The 19,283-nt window shown below is 53.8% G+C and overlaps 1 protein-coding gene across 16 annotated transcripts in view; it reads right to left on the reverse strand.

The window, feature by feature from the left end:
- Brsk2 (BR serine/threonine kinase 2) overlaps positions 1–19,283 on the reverse strand; it is a 55,379-nt gene that overhangs the window by 17,378 nt on the left and 18,718 nt on the right. For 15 of the 16 annotated variants that reach the window (XR_003734630.2, XR_005092332.1, XR_005092331.1 and 12 more), the window contains exons 2-8: positions 5,583–5,677; positions 4,368–4,453; positions 2,880–3,020; positions 2,423–2,539; positions 1,831–1,864; positions 1,607–1,675; positions 1,344–1,490 (exon numbers count right to left, since the gene is read on the reverse strand). Coding sequence is in view for 13 of the 16 variants with exons in the window: in XM_028870583.2 (XP_028726416.1) it covers positions 1,344–1,490; positions 1,607–1,675; positions 1,831–1,864; positions 2,423–2,539; positions 2,880–3,020; positions 4,368–4,453; positions 5,583–5,677 (689 nt within the window). In the remaining 3 variants the exon portion in view is untranslated. Of the gene's footprint in view, positions 1–1,343; positions 1,491–1,606; positions 1,676–1,830; positions 1,865–2,422; positions 2,540–2,879; positions 3,021–4,363; positions 4,454–5,582; positions 5,678–19,283 lie in introns of those variants that run through there. The other variant, XM_028870554.2, reaches the window with a different exon arrangement.

Raw genomic sequence — 19,283 nt, forward strand, 5'->3', positions numbered from 1 at the left:
AGGGGTTAGTACCAGGGGGAGCCCACGTTAGGAGGTAGGGGGCCAGAGCGGGAGAACAGAAGGCAGGGCAGGGGCCGCATTCCCAGAGGCCCAGGCCAGCACCCCTACTCCACCCCAGATGCAGAGGAAATAAAGCCAGGGAAGTAGAGGCTGGGGGACAGGGTCCACGGAGAAGAGAGGCAAGAAAGCGAGCAGTGCCCTGGGACCCTGCCTGGTTGGGCCCTCCCAAATCAGAGGGCATGAGTGAGGAACCAGTCCAGGAGGCAAAGCCAGGCGGCTGGGAGGGGCTGGGTGCAGGTGTGGGCAGGAGGCTGAGGTAGCCCACTACACCTTTCTCTCCATCCTGACTCAGAGACAGGGATAACTTGCTTTGCGAGAGAGGGCAGAAAACATCTCTTCTAGAAAAGGCCAGCCTACCAGGCATCTTGCTTCCTTTACATTGGCAGATGCTGTGTGTCTCAAAACCAACTGCTGGGGCTTCCCTCACACCTTTGCCCACCCCACAGCTGATGGAGCGATGAGGCTCGCACTGCCAGGAGGCATTCCACAAGGATGTCAAAGGGGCAGAATGGCAGTCAAGGGCGGCAAACTCTCCAGGGCTCACCTGAACCAACCACTCACAGGCTCAGACCTGCCATCTACCACACATGTGCTCCTAAGATTTGGGTACAGGGCCCCCCACACCTGGGCGCACATACACACGGCTATGTACAGATAACGCACATAGGCACTCACCTTGCATGCAGCTAGGCACAGTCACATACACACACCTATGCACATCGACACCCACATACTGCTGTATAGGTGACACACACCTGAGGACTCACCCTGCACACAGCTGGGTACATGCTTTCCAAGCTGGGTACACACTCTCCCCCACAAAAGCTGGTTACAGCTCCCCCCACCACTCAGATACACACAAATATATGCATAAGTAACACGCACGGGCACTCACTCTACATGCAGCTGTGCACAGCCTCATTCACAGCTGGGCACACTCTGCCCACACATACCTGGGCACACATGCTAGCAAACATGGATCGACACCTGAGCCTATCCACCTGGCATGGCACAGACTCACATCACTGTGCATGTGGTATGCCTGCAGCGCGCGCACACACACAGAGGCACTGGTGGGCAGTCTCACCCTGAGAGATATTTTCTCCCTAAAGTGCCCAGGAGCAAGTGCTAGAGATGGAAGCTTGGCCCCACCGGTACAGGGCGGTCTGAGGAAGGGACAGGTCCAAGAGATGGTGTGAAGGGGGGACAAGAGGAGGGAGAAGGGCCTGGCTCCCCAAGGGTACCCGAGTTCTGGCTAGGGCAGAGGGGTAGGCAGGACGCACCGTGAGGCGCCGAGCTGCATCCACCTCAATCATGCCACGCAGAAGACTCTGGCAGTCTGGTGGGATAAAGTGTGGCATGTGGAACACGCCACGCTTGACCTTCTCCAGCAACTGCCGCAGGTTGTCGTCATCGAAAGGCAGAGCCCCCTGTGGGTGAGCAGGACAGCACTCATCATGGGTCGGTAGCACGGGAGGAGGGAAGGGAGACGGGGTGTGGGGAGCAGCAGGGAGCGGAACAAGTAGGTGAGGTGGGTGGGGCTCACCACCAGCAAGGCGAACAGGATCACACCACAGCTCCACACATCTGCCTTGCGGCCATCATACTTCTCACCCTGTGGGAGGAGGGCAATGCCAGGTGTTGGCAGTATGCAGGGTGGGGGGTGTCTAGTCGGGGAGTGGGTCTGAGGGAAGGCAGCTGAGCTGTGACTAGCCCAGCAGTAACAGGATAAGGGGACCTTCCACCACAGGGACCCCGGTGGCTGCTTACCCGAATCACTTCCGGACAGGCATAGTGTGGGGATCTAAGGGCAAAACAGCAGGTCAGGGGGCAGGAGGCCAGGGTGCACAGCCCAGATCTTTACACCCTCCCGGAGGCTTTCTCCATGTGAGCCCTGCTCTAGGAAGTCTGCATGTGAGGTCTACAGGCCACTGTTCGTCTGGCCCCAGGAAGATGAATGGCTTTGAGACCAAGTCCCCCCAACCTAAATACCCTGTATGCTCTGGTAGGAGATGGAGGTCTGGAGCCTGGGGGCTGCTATGCTCAGACCTACCTGCTCATCTCTCCAGACCCAGGAGAGAAGGCCCAATGAAATGGTCCCCCAGATCCCACCACTGAAAGATGATGCTGGTGCCAGACAAAGGGTCCCCACATGCCTACTATAAGGACAGGGGTCATGCCTTCTGCCCTCAGTCCAGCTCTAGCGCTGGGAGAGAAAGTCCTAGGGTTTCCCACCAAAATAGCCTGTAGCTCCGAAGCCACAGGCCAGTTTCAAAGCTTGTCCAGACTGGGCAGCAATGGCTATGGTGTCTGCCCCCCCCCCCGGGCTATGTCCTGAGCCTGTGGGGTACCACTCACTCACCCGCAGCTGGTCTCCAGCAGGCTGTCTCCCACCTGCAGGGATGCCATGCCAAAGTCTGCGATACGGATGTTGTTCCTCTCATCCAGCAACAGGTTCTCTGGCTTCAAGTCTCTATGGCTGGGGAGTAAGACCCAGGTGAGCCGAAACGAGGCCCTGTATGTACCCACCTCCCCACTGCAACTCCTTGATAGGGACTGCTCCCCTTTCTGAACTCCTGTTAGTCGGACAGGCCGGTGTCGACCTAGGTAGATAATATACTGGCAGCTGACACTAAGTGGTCTTCCTGGTCTGGATGACAGGGACAGGGATGAGGTGGCCTCCTGCCCTCCATAGGGATGAAGCGTGGTGGTGGGGGGGGGGGTTCCTGGCAGCCTTTCAATGCCTCCTAGATGAAGTCTGTAGGAGCCCCCCCGCCCTCTTGAGATGCAGGCCTGACCCAGCCTGGCCTGGCTCGCACCATATGGAGTGGCTGTGGCAGAAGTCCAGTGCAGAGATGATCTGCCGGAAGAACTTGCGGGCCTCCTTGGGGGTCAGCCGTCCCTTCTTCACCAGGTAGTCAAACAGCTCCCCCCCAGACACGTGTTCTAGCACCAGGTATCTGTGGAATGGGGCAGGGGAACATCAGCGCCAGCATCATGGCCTGGTACATAGCCTGCCCTTCTGCTGCCTCATCAGAGAGGCCTGGTGCAGGGGGGCTCAGAGCAAGGCCCCAAGGAGGGCTCATGCAGGATACCTGCTATGGCTCCTGGTGGCTCTCACACAAGCAGCTGGGTCCCAGTGAAGATCATAGAGACCCCCTGGAGCTGGGCAGAGGGTCGGTGTGGAAACCAAGAATGGAGTGAGGCTGACCCAGCGGGGCCTGCCATCTCCTCCCTGCCCAGTTTGTATCAGTCCCTTGGGGTCTTTGCTATACTGCAGAACCAGAGGGGAAGTGTGGGTAACTGGAGAATTACATCTCAGAGCCCTTAGGATCTTAGCTGTATAATAGGACTCAAGAGGTGACCAAGGAGATGCACAGGCTTCAGAGGATGCAGTCTGATGGGCTCAGAATGGAACAAACTCTTGGGGAAGGCAAGACCCCCGAGGGAGGGAACAAAGGACAGTTAGTGACATAGACGGGCGCCATCTCACTTGGTGACAGGCATCAGTGGTACTGGGACAGGAAGCCAGGCTGGGGTGGGACCTGCTGACAGTAGTCAGCTGACCTGGGGTCCCAAGCCCTATAAGCAAGCCTTGTGGTGCTGGGACCGGCATTAGAGAACACAGCGGTAGGTAGAGGCGCGGCATTGCCTCAGCAGAGCCCCTCCCCAGTTCCCTCCTGACCGTCATGGAGGTCCAGGACTATCAACTGCCCAGCCCCCAGGCTTGTGGGAGCTGATGCCCTGCTCACTCCCACCACACATCCTCAGCTCTCAAAAGGGCCAGAATAAGCGCTTCTTCCCTCAAGCTGCTTCCTGTCAGGTATCTGGTCACAGGAACTAAAAGAGCAGCGAGACTCACCCTCCATGCACTGCCCAATGAGCCTCACTCCGGGCCCTGCTCGCTGGCCTCCTGAGGGCCCTGGCAAGCTACAGCTCCACCCTCTTCCCAGGATGTCTCACTGAGCCTGGGCCTTGTGGGGCAGTGGGAGTTGGAAGACTGATGAATCCCCACAGAGGGGCTATTCAGTAGGGGACAGTATTAGGAGGGGACACGCTCTACTGGTCCTAGGACCCAGATCTTCCTCCAGGGAAGCCCTCCCCATTGTTGGCCTCAAGTCAACAGCCTGGAGATCCCCAGGAGCACCAGCCACAGGTCTGGTAATGAAAACTGTGGTCACGGTGGCTAGCCCCTCCTCAGCTGGATGGCAACACGGACACAGCCAGCTCTCCAAATGCAAGAGCAGTCTGGGCCTCTGCAGCCACCCCCCTGGCCTCCCCAGCTCTCCAGGCCCAGCAATACCTACAAATATTTTTTGTTTTCATAGACGTCATGCAGCTTCAGGACATGTGGATGCTCGATGAGCTTCAGGATGGCAATCTCTCGCTCCACCTGCAGAGAAACTATGTCACTGCCCTGCAGCCGACCACAGCCCACTCAAACAGGCCCTCCACTGGCCTACATGCATTGTCTCCTAGGTTTATGACGTTGCATTTGGGGCTGAGCTGGAGAGAAGGGATATCTGCAGCTTGGATCTTGCTATCTTGCAGGGAAGAGCAGATGCCAGGACAAATGCCTTGGCCAGGGGTTCTGCATAAGTTGGCAGTGGGGACCAGGACAGAGCTGCAGGTGAGTGTGCTTGCTCAGTGTGTGTATGTGTAGGGGGCTGCTTGTGTGTACAGAGGACTGCATGCGCATGCAGGATGTGGAACTGTGGGACAGGCCCTGTGTAAGGACTCAGGTCCCTCTTCTATGGGCTCCAGGATGTCACCATTCTTGGAAGCGAAGGTGGAGTCTGTTCTAGTGCCTACCCCAGGTCTGTTTCTGAGCTTAAGTCGAGAACTCTGGTGAGCATAGCTTTGCCCACAGCCACCTTGGCCCCACAGGCAATGGCAGTGAGAAGGTACCGGTAGGCACTAACCTCTCACAGGCCTCTCTGTCCCCAAAGCCTTTAACTCCCATGCAGTCCCATGTGTACAATGCCCACAGAACCAAGACCCTGCCCTTTATCTCAGGGCCCCTGTGCCATGGAATATATCCATCCAATGTGTCTCCAGTTCAAAACTGGACAGCCCACCAATGCCAACAGTCCTCCACTCCACCTAAGCTGGTGTCTTCTCTTACAACTGCCACCCACTCAGGTCTCTCAGCTTCTCCACATCAGGAGCTAGAGCCTATCCAGCCCTCTTCAGGATAGCCTGGTCAAGGCAGGTGGGGGGGGAGTCTCAGAGGCAAGGGGCAGGTCCTCATTCTAATCAGAGAACTAGGGCTCAGCCCGCTGCTCCAGCATGTCATTGTCCACTGTGGAACTGTTCTCCAGGCTAACATAGTCAAGGCAAATGGAACCCTTCCTGAGGATGGAATAGCCCAGGAGCTAACCTGCTGTTGCTTCCCCAGAATTGGGCAGGATCCCATGGGTTAACTGGGGTAAGGGGTAAGACAGAGGGCACCCATGCTAGTCCCAGATACCTAGGTCCATCCTTCCAGGGAGTGACCCTTCTGCCTCAGCCCACTGCCTCACCTTCATCAGCACCGACTCACTGAGCTTCTCACGGTTGACAATTTTGATGGCGACCTTCTGGCAGGTGACGCAGTGGATTCCCAGCTTTACCAGGCCTGTGGGAGAGAGGCCAGACTCTAGCCCCAGCTCTACATCACCCCAGCCTTAGACAGCAGGGGCCACATCCCAGTCTGGGAGCTCTGCATTCTGTCTTGCAATCCCCAAGCCTGTCAAACCCTGGCCACTGACCACCCTACTCCCTGATCAGAATGGCTCCGGAAAAGTGGCTTGCTGCACCAAAACCAGATCCCTCCTGAAACCTGAGGCCTTCGTGTGCCATTGTCCCTCTCCCAGGTCACCAGAGCCCTTCCCCCAGGCCAAGTACATCCCATGTGGAAGAGGCAACATGCTCTGAGTCCAGAGTCACTCTATCCTCTAACACAATCTTACTTAAAACCCTTCACCTGCAGACTTCTGCAGGGATAGTGTTCTGTACCTGTGCCCCCAGAGCCCTGTCAGGACCAGTCCCTAGACATGCTCCCCCCGGCCCCCTTGGAGGAGTCTACCTATCTTGAAGCTGGTACCTAGAGCTGGAGGAATCTCATGAGACATATGGATGCTAGGCAGGCTAGAGGAGGTAGCAGGGGTCTGCTCTGGAACCCATGATGGTCAGTGGGAAGCAAAGCTAGACCAAGATCAGCAGCCATGAGGCAGAGACTGCTCTTTTCAACTCAGGGTGTGTCCAGATACTGTCCCGACAGAATAAGCCACAGCAGGAGACATGAGAACAGTGCAGGGCAAAATCAGCGGAAAGGTAGAATAGGGCTAGAGGAAGCATTTCTGATGTGGGCATTATCTCCCTTCTCCACAAAAGATTAATTTCCTAACCAAATCAAAGGGCTCTTGAAAATCGATAAGAAAACACATACACAAAGACATGTGCATGTGCACATCCATGCACACACATGTGCACATGGCAGTATTATACAAATGGGCAAAAAATGAACACGAAACAGATAAATGTGTAGAAAGACAGTTCATGTTTTGTGTAAGTTCACAACAGAGATGTGGTTTCAGAACCCAGTTGGAGCTGGGGTCCTGGGTATCTAAGTGCAGTGCTGTGTTTTTTTTGATGGAGAAAATCCCAGGCTGCCATGTGAGAGCCCAGGCTAGGAGGTGGCCATAGTGGGACACCTTAGCCAGGGAAGCCTGGCATAGGCTCTGGTACCTCCTGCTGGCTGTCTTTGAGCCAGTGTGAATGCCTGTGATTCCTGCTCAGATTGGGGAGAAAGAGAACTAGCCAGGAGGGCAAGGGTACTGATAACTGCTATCCATAATTCAATCACCACATGGGCTGTGGCACTGGCCAAGGCATGAGGCCATCTGCACTTGGTCAGAAGGTACTAAAGACTTGGTAAAACTATCCAGTCCCCAAAACAAGACTGTAGGTGCAAGAGAAATGGGGAAGGACAGTATGACGAGTGATAAAAGCCTCCTGCCCCAGGAGGAAGGGCTCCTGCAAACCTACAAGATCCACTTGCAAAGGACAAAGGCAAATCAGGAGATAAGAGTAACCCAGAAACAATGCATCCACTCAGGAGATCTCAGAGGACAAAAAGCCATGTGCTGCCCAAGGATGGAATAAGAGCAGGGCTGGTGGGTAGGAAGGAGCATGGCAGGCATCCTCAAATGTGTTCCAGGCAGGTAGGCCCAGCCTTCCGGCAGACTGGATGGCTCGGCATGTGAGGAACAGGGAACACCAGAGTCTCAACAAGAGGAGTTCTGTATGTCAACACAATCCAGCTGGCAAGCATACCCAGAAGCCATTTAACCAGGAGTGCGGTTAAATCATGAGATGCTTACCAAGTGACCTCACGGATGACATGCTGGGCCCTGGCAGATATGGCACATGCCTCAGCTCCTCACTCTTATGTTCATACTCACCCTTATATGGTTGTGTGCACACCCATCCACCCCCACAATGCACTTATGCATATCCAGTCACATACTATGTACATGCCCATATACTCACCCTCACAAACAGGTGGCATACACATTCAGCCTCCCATGTATGTGCACATATACCAGAACACTCACATCTCACCTATGTGCATGCCCACCATGTACTACTCACCCTCACATGAATGTGCACACATATCCCACACCCAATCCCACATACATGCATTCACACTTACACACACTCTCCAGCCAGGTAACAGGTACCATGAAAGGCATGTAGAAAAGTATTGTCCTGCCTCAGGAAGGACATGGTACTAAGCTGGAGTGGGCATCAGATATTAAGAAGACAAGGCTGTCATCTCCATCCAGTGTGATTTCCAAAGTCTGTCGAGCATAGCTGTGTATCATACCCCACCTTAGAGGTGGGGGAACTGGGGTTGTGGCATCTACCTAGCTGGCTTTTCAAAAGCCAAGAGGACAGAGGGCTACCAGAACAAGGTGCCCCTGAGCCCCAAGTCTTGTCTAGGGGCTTCCTGGGAATAGGAGATCACAATCCCTGCTCAGGGGAATGGGTGGTACAATGGTAGCTCTAGATACAGTCTGGCTAAGGTGCAGGGGAGCCACCTGGACCCCTCACTTCACTTGCTTCCAGTATGCACAGAAAGCCCATTTCCCATCCACCACTGTACTTGAATATTCCTACATGCCTGGCATAGGCCAGCAAGGCATTGCTTCTCCTTGCTAAAGCTCTCCTGGTGCTTTAGGCCACTCCCTCCCTGTCTCCATGTGGGAAAGTGTGGTCCTGCCTCAGGAAAAAAAGGCAAATGGGGGTCTCCTGGGGTGAGGTGTCTGGGTCAGGAGCAGTTCTGCCCCTTTCCTGTTTCAGTGAGTAGGGAGTATGCCTTCAGAAGCCCCGCCGCAGTCTGGCCTGCAGCCTCAGGGACAAGCGACTTCCTGGCGGGAAGCCCACGATCACCCGTCATTACCCAGCCCTCTAACTCGCTGGGGCTTATTTTCCAATTGTGATTTTATCTGTAATTATTGTCTTCACACAGATGCAGCCTCACATAGAAAGGGAAAGTATACCATGTCACAGATAATTACACGAGGCCTTGCCAGGGTGGGGCTGAGCTGGAAGCAGGAGGATCCACCAGCTCCAAATGCACTACTTCTGCAAGGGGCAGCAGCAGGTTCAAAGGTACTGGGGCATGCCTCTAAGGAGGGTCCCCAGGCTTCAAAAGTATGGGTATGAAGGCCCCAGGCCCTTCTAGAGCTACTTCTACCCACAGGCACCCGGGGCTTCTGAGCCTGGCTAGAGAAATCAGGGGAGGTAAGCAGGTATGCAACTGTAGCTGGTCAACTCAGGCATTAGGCAGGCCCTGGCTGGGCCCCCAGCTGCCCAGGAAGCACATGGTGACTGGGTTCTGAGCCGTGCTGACCCTCACTAGAGGCAGAGGAGATGGAAGAGGATGAGGCCCCCATTTGGGAGGCAGATCTGGCTCCCTATGAACCTGCAGGAGTCCTTGGCTAATGGCCAAGTGCCTGGGGGCACTGGACACATTCTGGGATCCAGTGTCTGTCCCCTCCTGCCATTGCTGGACTCTCTTGTAGATCATGGTCCTCTTGAAAACCCCAACCTCAGGGTTCTCTGAGCCCTGGGGACCATGGTCAGAGAACACTTCTCACTGTCCAGTGACAGCCACAGAATGGCCTGCTGCTCTGTGGTTCCGGTAGTGTACACTAGGTAGGTGACAATATCAGCACCGGGGAGGGACCTTCTGTATCTCTCAACACCTCAGGCCATAGCCATGGGATTGGAGGGGTAGAGGTGGCATTCCAGAGACGTCCTTCCCCGAGATAGACAGAATGTCCATTTGAGTGGCAGCAGCAATCATGGATGCAGCATGTGCCTGCATGTCTCACCACTGATGTTCACCTCAAAGTGACAAGCAAGCAGAGCTCAGGGCTGCATCATACACCCAACTGGATCCCAAGCACAACATTTCTGCAGAGGCATCAAGTCAACTGGGAAACCATGGTCCACTTATAACCTCCTTCTGCCAGTCCCTTCCCTCAGTCTTTCCACAGTGGGCCAGGGTACCTAGAAAATGCACATGGTTGCAACCTTCTGCTTGTTCCCCAGGTCCCAGTGCTACCCTCAAGACAGTGACCCCCTGTGGTGGTTTGAAAGAAAATTGCCCCTAAAGGGAGTGGCACTATTAGGAGGTGTAGCCTTGTTGGAGGAAGTGTGTCACTGTGGGGTTGGGCTTTGAGATCTCCTTTGCTCAAGTTACACACAGTGAAACAGACTACTTCCTGTTGCCTGCACAAGATGCAGAACTCTCAGCTACCTCTCCAGCACCATGTCTGCCTACTTGCCATCATGTCCTACCATGATGATTATGGACTGAACCTCTGAACTGTAAGCAAGCCACCCCAATTACATGTTTTCCTGTATTAGAGTTGCTGTGGTCATGGTGCCTCTTCACAGCAGTAGAAACCCTAACTAAGACAGAAGTTGGTACAAGGACTGGGGTATTGCTGTGATAGGCCTGAACATGCTTTTGTTTAAGGAATATGGACCTTAGGACTGTGGATTAGAAAAGCAGTTAAATGATTTAAGTGGTGCTTAATGATCCATCCTAGTAAGAGCATGGAAGACAGTGGTGCTGAGTGTGATTTGAACTGTGGGGGCCTAGATCAAGAGGATTCAGAAAAGAAGACTGTTAGTTTGTGGCCTAGAGACTAGTCTTGTAATATTTTGGTGAAAAATGTGGCTGCCTTTTGCCCTTGTCTGAAGAGTCTGCCTAAGACTAAAATGAAGAGTTTTGGAGTAATTACACTGGCAGAGGAAATCTCAAAACAGCCTAGTATAGACTCTGCTGTGTGGTAACTAGTGTTAACTCTAATGAACATTTATAATGGAAAAGAGCAAGCTGATCAGGGTAAATCACAAAATATAAAATTTGAGAAAAGGAGCACCAGGAAGTGCTTAGGCAGTGAAGGAATCCATGGAAAACAGAAAGCTGGTGAAGATGTAATTGAACTAGGGGACCATGTTCCAGCCCCAGTAAGCAGCAGAACTTGGCAGCTTCAGCCAAGTGGTTCTGACTTTAGAGTTAAGAACAGGAGAAAGGGGCTATGGACTTTGCCTCCAACTAAGGAAAGCGGCTGAGGCCAGGCATGTGTCAGGGATGTCCCTGAATGGAGGCCCAGAGAGGCCATTGTGTGAAGCTGTGAAGTTGAAGCCTGGATTACCTTGGGGAATATCCCCAAGATATTGGAGATGCCAGAGTCATGGGATACCTGCCGAGGAAAGCTGGAACCAGCCCAAGAGAAAGAAGTGTGTTGCAGTCAGCAAAGCTAAAAGGAGCTGGAGATCTGAAGAGTGTTTTGACATCAGATATGGAGATGCAGAGTTTGGAGTTTGCCCAGCTGGTTTTTGGTCTATCTTTGGTCCAGCATTTCCTCACTCTGCTCCCTTCCCTACTCTTTGTAATGGTAATGTATATCCTATGCCATTGTATGTTGGAAGTATGTGATCCGGTTTTTAATTTTTATTTTATAGGGGATTACAGTTAAAAGACTGCATGAATCTCAGAAGAAGTCTGAACTTTAGACTTTAAAACATTGTTGAGACTGTGGGCTGAATACATTTTTGCATTATGATATGGGCTACAAGTTTTTGGAGGCCAGGGAGTGGAATGTGGCTGTTTGAAAGAAAATAGCCCCCAAAAGGAGTGACACTATTAAGAGGTGTGGCCTTGTTGGAGGAAGTATGTCACTGTAGGATTGTAGTACCTTGAATATATTTGGCCCCCATAAGCTCATAGGGAGTGACACTATTAGGAGGTATGGCCTTGTTGGAGGATGTGTAGTCTCATTGGAGGAGGCTAGATGACACATGCCTTTAATCTAGACCTTGAGGCTGGAGGGAGCACCTTTAACGGGGGCCACACCTTCTGTTGGAAGTGAGTCAGTCACTGTGGTGGCAGGCTTTGAGGTCTTTTTTTCAAGCATCACTCAGTGTGGCAGTCAGTCTACTTTCTGTTGCCTGCAAGATGTAGGACACTCAGCTATTTCTCCAGTACCATGCCTGCCTGTATGAAACCATGCTCCCCCGCCATGATGGACTGAACCTCTGAACTGCAAGCCACCACAATTAAATGTCTCCTTTATAAGAGTTGCTGTGGTCATGGTGTCCCTTCACAGCAACAGAAAAACCTAAGACAGGGGCTGTGCTTTGAGATCTCCTTTGCTCAAGTTACACACAATGAAACAGACTATTTCCTATTGCCTGTGCAAGATGCAGAACTCTCAGCTACCTCTCCAGCATCATGTCTGCCTGCTCACCACCATGTCCCACCATGATAATAATGGACTGAACCTCTGAACTGTAAGCCACCCAATTAAGGGTTTTCCTTTATAAAAGTTGCTGTGGTCATGGTGTCTCTTCACAGCCTCCCCAGGACTCTTACCAGGGAGATGTGAGCTGCATCAACTTGCACTCACGTTTCTCAGGCCCTCAAGCTCCCAGTGCCCCAGGGTCTCCTGGTGTACACAGCCTCAACAGATCTTAACTTAGGGCCAAGCTCTCCAGCCCCAGCTCTCCTCTGGGAAGGACGCCGGTTTCCCCAAGTTGCTCCCCTTACAAAGCCCAGACAGGACCTGTCTGCAATAGCCTGAGAGGAACAGTGACCCTCAGCCTCCCCACAGGGTCATCTCAGGCCTTCCCACCCATACTGCTCTACCTCCCCTCTTGCAAATGACATGACAGGCACACAGGCCCCATCTGTTCACTGCCAGTGGGCCTCAGCACAGGCCTTACTAGGTTACAGCATACTACCTCCCATGTGTAGATGGAAACCTATAATTCATGAGGCTCAGAGTCTACAACCCTGGGTATGGCACATGTGCATACATGTGGGCCACCTGTTGTTGGGAGCACATGGATCAAGAACATAGGCTGGACAGGGAGGCATGACTCTCACAGACTCCTAGGTCCCACACAGTACTGACTTCTTAGAGCTTTGTACAGTGGTGCTCGCTCAGGTGCAGGGCATGGCTGTATAGAAGCCACCAGTGTCGCAGTAGCTGCCTAGATCATGCTATCCCCGTGAGCACTATGGGACCAGTGTAAAGGAAAGTCAGGGGCTCCCAGGAGCAAGGAGACCCAGGCCAAGTGCCTCCCTCCTCTCCTATCCCCCAGGCCATCTCTAACCAGCCACTCTTAAGGCTCACCCCTTCCCAATCCTCCCAGACGGTCATCAGAGTGGATCCTCTGCCTAGTCTCCTCCCTGGCCTCTCCTGAACCTTGCCATTGGTGGACTCAGCTCTCCACAGGCCTTCAGGAGCAGAAGTCAGACATGAAGGGCACCTCTCTTCTGGGCACCTGTCTGCACATACTTGGGAGCATCCGCCCTGCCACTACTACCCATGAGGTTGCTCATCTGCCTACAGGTCACCCTGGGGACCCACTTGGCTTCTGCCAACTCCTATCCTAGCCAGAGTTTGTTCAGAGGGTGGAGAGGAGTCAGTCCTGCCCATGGCAGAGTGCCAGTGGTCAGATGAAGTGCTAGGGCAGAGGATGGAGGGGACAGGCTGTGGCTGAAAGGCCTCCTGGCTGTGCAGGGAGGACGGATCTGGACTGCTGTCCTTGGTGCTGAATGCAGTAGGCTGGGGGCATTGGTGTTTGGCCTGTGGCAGCCTTGGGGGCAGGGTCCTGCAGTTAGCTAGTGCTTGGGTGCGGTGTGTGAGTGACTGGCAGCAGTCTCCTCTGAGGGTTTTATGGAGTGAGGCATATCACAGCAGGCAGGATTCAGCAGTACCTGAATGCTGGCCCCAGTCAGCTGATGAGCACACTACCCCCAGTTCCAGAAGAGCCCGGCAGGGGGCACCTGCTCCAACCTTAGCTTAAGACTAGTGCTCATGAGCAGAATGCTTCACGGGTCACCGGACCTCCCCCATAAGTGACCAGCCCGCCTCTGGGACCAAGTGCGTCTTGTCTTAAGACCCCTGGCTCCACCCTGGGAAGCTCATCTCCCAGGGCAACCACTATGGCGCATGATGACCCATTTTCTTTCACTTATCTGTAGGCAGCACTGTGGGCGTGTGAAGGGGCAGTGGCTCCCATTTCCCTGAGGTGACAGATGGGACTCACAGCCAGCCTGTGTGGGCTTGGCAGGGGGCGGCCCCATCCTGGGAAAATAGATCTCAATGCAGAGTCCAACTTGCCCTGGCCAGGCTGTCCATAACAGCAGCAGGTGAATCCCGAGGATGTGTCTGGTAAGATGCAGGACAAACACCTGAGAAATGAAGTCCCCACCCTCGCCAGAAGGGGGCAGATGTTCTCCATCATGCACAGAGTCTCGCTGACAGCAGAGAGCAGATGAAGCCATCCCTGCCTGCACACAGCTGTCCTTGAACGTCCTGAGAGAACTCCGCGGGCTCTTCCCAGAGAGCAGGCACCAGCAGTAGCCTCATGGTGGTCTCAGCTATTACTGCAGGTCACATCCTTAACACATACACACAACCACAACATGTCAAAGCAGGAGACCAGAGGCACTGGTGCACAGGGCTGGCTGGGTTCCCAAGGGTTCCTGAAAAAGCTGACCCTAGAGTTGGGGAGGAAGAGCAGGAGGCAGCAACCACCCAGTCCCTGGTCTCAGCTCTTCCACCCACTCAGTCACTGTTCCAGCCGACCTCCCCAAGGCCCCCAGTGAGCCAGCCTGTTGGAGCCACACCCTACACAGGCCCCTCTCCTGGCCATGGACCCCCAAAACATGGCCACTATTGGGGTTCTGCTCCGTGGAGAGCCTCCTGCAGAGAAATGAGGTCCTTGTACAGCAGCTCTCTGGCTCTGAGCGATGGAGGGAGTGGTCTTCCCCTCCCAACAACATCCCAGTTGACCCTCATCAGACTGTGAGCCAGGGCCACAGCTAAGCCAGGGCCACAGCTAAGGCTGGGCCACAGCTAAGCCAGGGCCACAGCTAAGCCAGGGCCACAGCTAAGCCAGGGCCACAGCTAAGCCAGGACCACAGCTAAGCCAGGGCCATAGCTAAGCCAGGGCCACAGCTAAGGCTGGGCCACAGCTAAGCCAGGGCCACAGCTAAGCCAGGACCACACCTAAGGCTGGGCCACAGCTAAGCCAGGACCACACCTAAGGCTGGGCCACAGCTAAGGCTGGGCCACAGCTAAGCCAGGGCCACAGCTAAGCCAGGACCACACCTAAGGCTGGGCCACAGCTAAGCCAGGACCACACCTAAGGCTGGACCACCGCTAAGCTAGGACTGCAGCTAGGCCAAGGCTTCTGCTAAGCTGCCCCAAGTTCCTGACACCAGAGACCAGGGAATGATGGTGTTTGCCACCATAGGCCATTCAATGTCAGGGTGACCAGTCATAAAATAACAACAGATGTTCAGTCCCTAAAGGCCTCCAGATGATGCTAGGACAGACAGACAGGCGTAGGGGGCAGCCATTTCACTGTGGCAGTGCCCTGGCCAGACCCAACCCCATTCACCATGTGGTCTCTGAACTTGCTTTCACCTCCCCCACTTCCCAGGCCCAGTAGGACAAGGCTGAGCTCTTCTGGAGCCAACTGGAGACAAGGTTCAACATCATTAGCTTGCTTAGCTCCCCTTTACATCCCCAGCCGTGACCAAAGCCCCAGAATCCTTCCTGATGGGAGTCTCATAGCTAAAGCACCCCCTGGGTAGCAAGAGCCCACACTGCTCACTAATCCCAGTCCATCCAATGCCTGGGCCTCTCAGGCCAGGGCAGAGGACAGAGGGTCGGGAGCAAAGGATGAGAGACACTGGCAGTCAGCATGGACACTGGAGGAGAGGGGAGGGTCTTGGCCATTTCTTGCCCTTGCTAGATACCAAGATTTTTAGAGTGGAAGAGCTCTGGATCCCCTCTTCCCTTTTACACGCTGGTGAAGTTCCCACTGATGAGAAGTAAATGGGCTCCTCATCCTGCCCCATCCCTCATGACGATTCCACCACTCCTCTGCTACCTGCTTAGAGGGCAGGGTCCTGAGGGTGAGCTGGAGCTCCCCTGGGAGCACCTCCTCCCTGCCTGGCCCTCCTTACTCTTGCCCTACACTGAGACTCATCTGGTGCTAGGGAACCCAGAGCAGGGGTATGGAGGTGATAAGACTTGGCGGAGATGGGGTTGTCATGTACTTGTTGCTGATGCCTGCACCCATCTTGAGTGCCAAGCCTCAAATAGGGCACATGGGGGATAGGTGATGGCCTAGGTAAAGGCCTTTGCACATTAGTTCACTATCCCAATTTGAGGTAGCTGGATTGGGGGGTATCCAAGACTACTAGCAACCCCCCAACACCGGAAAGAAGCTAGAAGGAATTCCCTAAAATCTCAAAAATCAGCCCTGCTGACCCTGCAGTGTGAGAGGCCAAATCCTTTTATAGTGACTTCTGTCTGGAGGCCCAATGAGCTAACACATGACACCTCAGCTCACATGCGCATGTATGTTTTTCATGACAAACCTGGTCATGTCTCCACAAAAGTTCCCTCACAAAGACCTCTTTGCTCACTGCAATATGACTACCCCCAGCAAATACACTTGCACCGCCCAGAGGCACTAAGACCTACCACCAGCCTTGGACATGGAGGACAGAATGGTAGTCTGACCAGGTGTCCCAGCAATGCCACTGTGGGACCCAGCTAGGCTCACATGCACCTTCCTCTTTAGTCACGAAGCTCTGCTCTTCTTCTCAGAAGGGGAAGCAGGCTCAGCACCTGGGGTCACATGCTCAGAAACTAGGTTCACAAGACTTCAGGCCTCATTCTCCTGCCACTGCACCAGCAGTCAAGGCTTCCAGCTGGGTGGTGTCCCAAGCATTTCCTCTCAGTCCAGGCTCAGGGCTGTAACATGAAATCTAAATGGTCTTTTAATAAAAAAAAACCTTGAGTCAGATTTTGGGGTCAATGCTGAAAGATCAAAGAGACAAAGGAACAAGCCACTGCCATGTCTTACCTCTAGGACTCCTCAGCCTGAAAAGGCTCCCTAGCCGAAAGGGAGCCGAAATGCTTTAGTTCCTGTCTCCCCACGCCATATATACCTTTCTCCACCCACCACATCACTCCTTTCTTAGTGCTGGGATGAAAGGCATGTGACTTCCCAAGCAAAGGCATGAGATCTCAAGTACTGGGATTAAAGGTGTGTGCCACCCCTGCCTGGCTCTGTTTTCTCTCCTAGACTGAGTCCATCTCATGTAGTCCAGGGTGGCTTTGAACTCACAGAGATCCAGACATCTCTGCCTCCTGAGTGCTAGGATTAAAGGTGTGTGCCACCACTGCCTGGCTTCTGTGTTTAATCAAGTGGCTTGTTCTGTCCTCTGATCTTCAGGCAAACTTTATTAGGGTTCACAATATATCACCACACAGGGTGTCTACCGTGCCTGAACAAAGGAGCAGTGAAAAACGAGAGAAGACAGAGACAGCATGTTGTTTATCCAGAGTCAACCACACTGAAGAGACAGTCCAGGAACATCACGGGTGGGAACGTGAGGGCCCCAAGAAGCTTGGGGTCGTGAGAAGCTCCTGGCAGCCATCAGATGTCAACACAGACAGCACAGCTCAGCTGCCAGGCAGAAGGGTCTCCGACCACACAGAGCTGAGCAGCTTGGGAGAGAAGATTTACTTAGGACCAAACTGGGGGTGTCCTTGGGAGCTGGCTGCCAGTGTTCCAAGTCACCAGAAGCCCCTAACTCTCCAGAGCTCAAGTTTGGCGGGCTTCAGGGTTCCAGATCTCTAGACTCTGACCCTCCCTCTATGTGCTGAGAATGACAATGCTCTGGAGAGACAGAGTCTGGCACTTTAACTACAGTTCTAGAGCCTGGCTGCTGGCCCGGGAAGGCCCTCAGATTTCCTCACCCCCAAGCTCTGACTGGCCCCTCTTCTGATCCTGACGACAGATCACGTCAGGCTGGAAAGCAAGGCTCGTGGGCAAAGGGATCAGGATGCCTGGGGCACACACTGGGGAGGGAATTTGGCTCCTGGGTTGGGGGTGTTCAGACCCAGTGGGCAGCTTCAAAGGCAGACTGGCTTGGAGCATGCCTCTCCCTCAGCCGGGCTGTGGAGACTTTGAAGTTGAGGACATCAAAGTATTCATGTTCTCCTCAGCAGCCACACAGCTGTGGGTGCTGAAGCGGCCTCCACAGCCACTCCTCACCTGTCAGCCTCCACCCCCACAGCTCGGGCATCCATGTTTCCAAGCCATGGCTGTAGTCAGGATTCCCCAATGCTGGGGGAGGCTGGCGACAGGGTGCAGGCAAAGCTCCCCCACACAGATCCCGAGGACGCCCACCAGTGCGCTAGGGAAGGCACACGTCTCTGGGGAGACAACTGTTCACACTCTGAAAAGGAATCTCTCAAATTAAATTAATTAAGCCCTGAAATATTTCACATGCCTGAGGCCCTTTGGCTGCCTCTATGCACCCCCTCCCCTGCATATCGCCCAAATAGGGGGCAGGAACCTCCTGTTCTTAGGCAAAATGTACCCCCAGGTCAGTGCCCACTAAAGGAGGCTCTGGCCCAGGAAGGGAAGGGATGTGGAAAGGGAGAGGAGCATCAACCTCACGTCACCTTGCTGTGCTGTATCCCAAATCCCTTCCCAGATAGAGTGAAATCATCTCTGCAGCCCATGGATGGGCAAGGAGGGCTAGGAACCTATAACCTCATCTGGCAGGGCCTGAGTTCCCCCAGCCTGGATGCAGGGATCTCCTGGTAGCTTTTCCTGTGGTGGACAATCAAATGTGAAGGACCCCACACTGGAAGTACTAAAAACTCTGCACCTGCCGGTCTCATCTCCCACCGAAAGGTGGCTAAGAGCTCACCAGGGAAGAGGCAGGGGTCAAGCCAGACGCCATCCGCATTGCCCGAAGGCAGCCTGGAGCGCCTAGATACTGGGCAGCCAGGCCTCCAGGGACAGGCTGGCCAAGGCTTTGAGCAGATGGGAGAGAATGGCAGTTTTGGCCAGGAGTGGCCAGAGGCATTTTACCCATCAGGCCACAGTCAGGTGAGGATAAGGAGGCCACAGAGCGAAGCTAGAGGAAGGAGACTGCTCCTAAGAGGCTTTCCCAACCCAGGCAAAGGGGTGAGGGGCACGTGCACAAAAAATGGACCTGGAGTTTATAAAAATCAAGCTTATAATAGGTAAACGATGCCACAAAAAGAAAAAAAAATTAAATAAAGGCAACTTAGAACTACAGGAAACTCAAAGGCCTCAGAGACATAGTGAAAATGTAAATGGACCATACCATAAATATAAAGCATCCACAGTATCAGATTTAAAAAAAAATCTACTCAACAGGCTTCCATCCCCCAACCTCCCAAGTCTATGAAAATCAGTCTCAACACAGAACTACTAGGCACACAAGTAGTGTCCTTCCAGTGGGTCACTGACTCTACCCTGGCTGCCCATCCCCATCCCTCACTCCACCTGCCCTATTCTCCTGCCTTCCAGCAATAAGAAAACAGTGACATCAAGTTGATTTATATAATGGGAACATTCCACCAAGTGGCCAAGAAACCACTTTTGATCCCTTACCTTGGGGAGAGATTAACCCTTTGCCTCTACCCCACTTCTCCACATGGGCTCTAATGTTGGATGTTTTCAACAGAGAGCTCCTCTCACACCAGGGCCCAGAGGACCCAGGTCCTCTGTATGTATCCCTCTCCAACCAGAGAATGGCAGGAAATGGGCAGCAGAGGGACCCCAGCCCACCTCCACATCAGGCC

The sequence above is a fragment of the Peromyscus leucopus genome, chromosome 1, assembly GCF_004664715.2.
Source record: "Peromyscus leucopus breed LL Stock chromosome 1, UCI_PerLeu_2.1, whole genome shotgun sequence".
NCBI lineage: Eukaryota > Metazoa > Chordata > Mammalia > Rodentia > Cricetidae > Peromyscus > Peromyscus leucopus.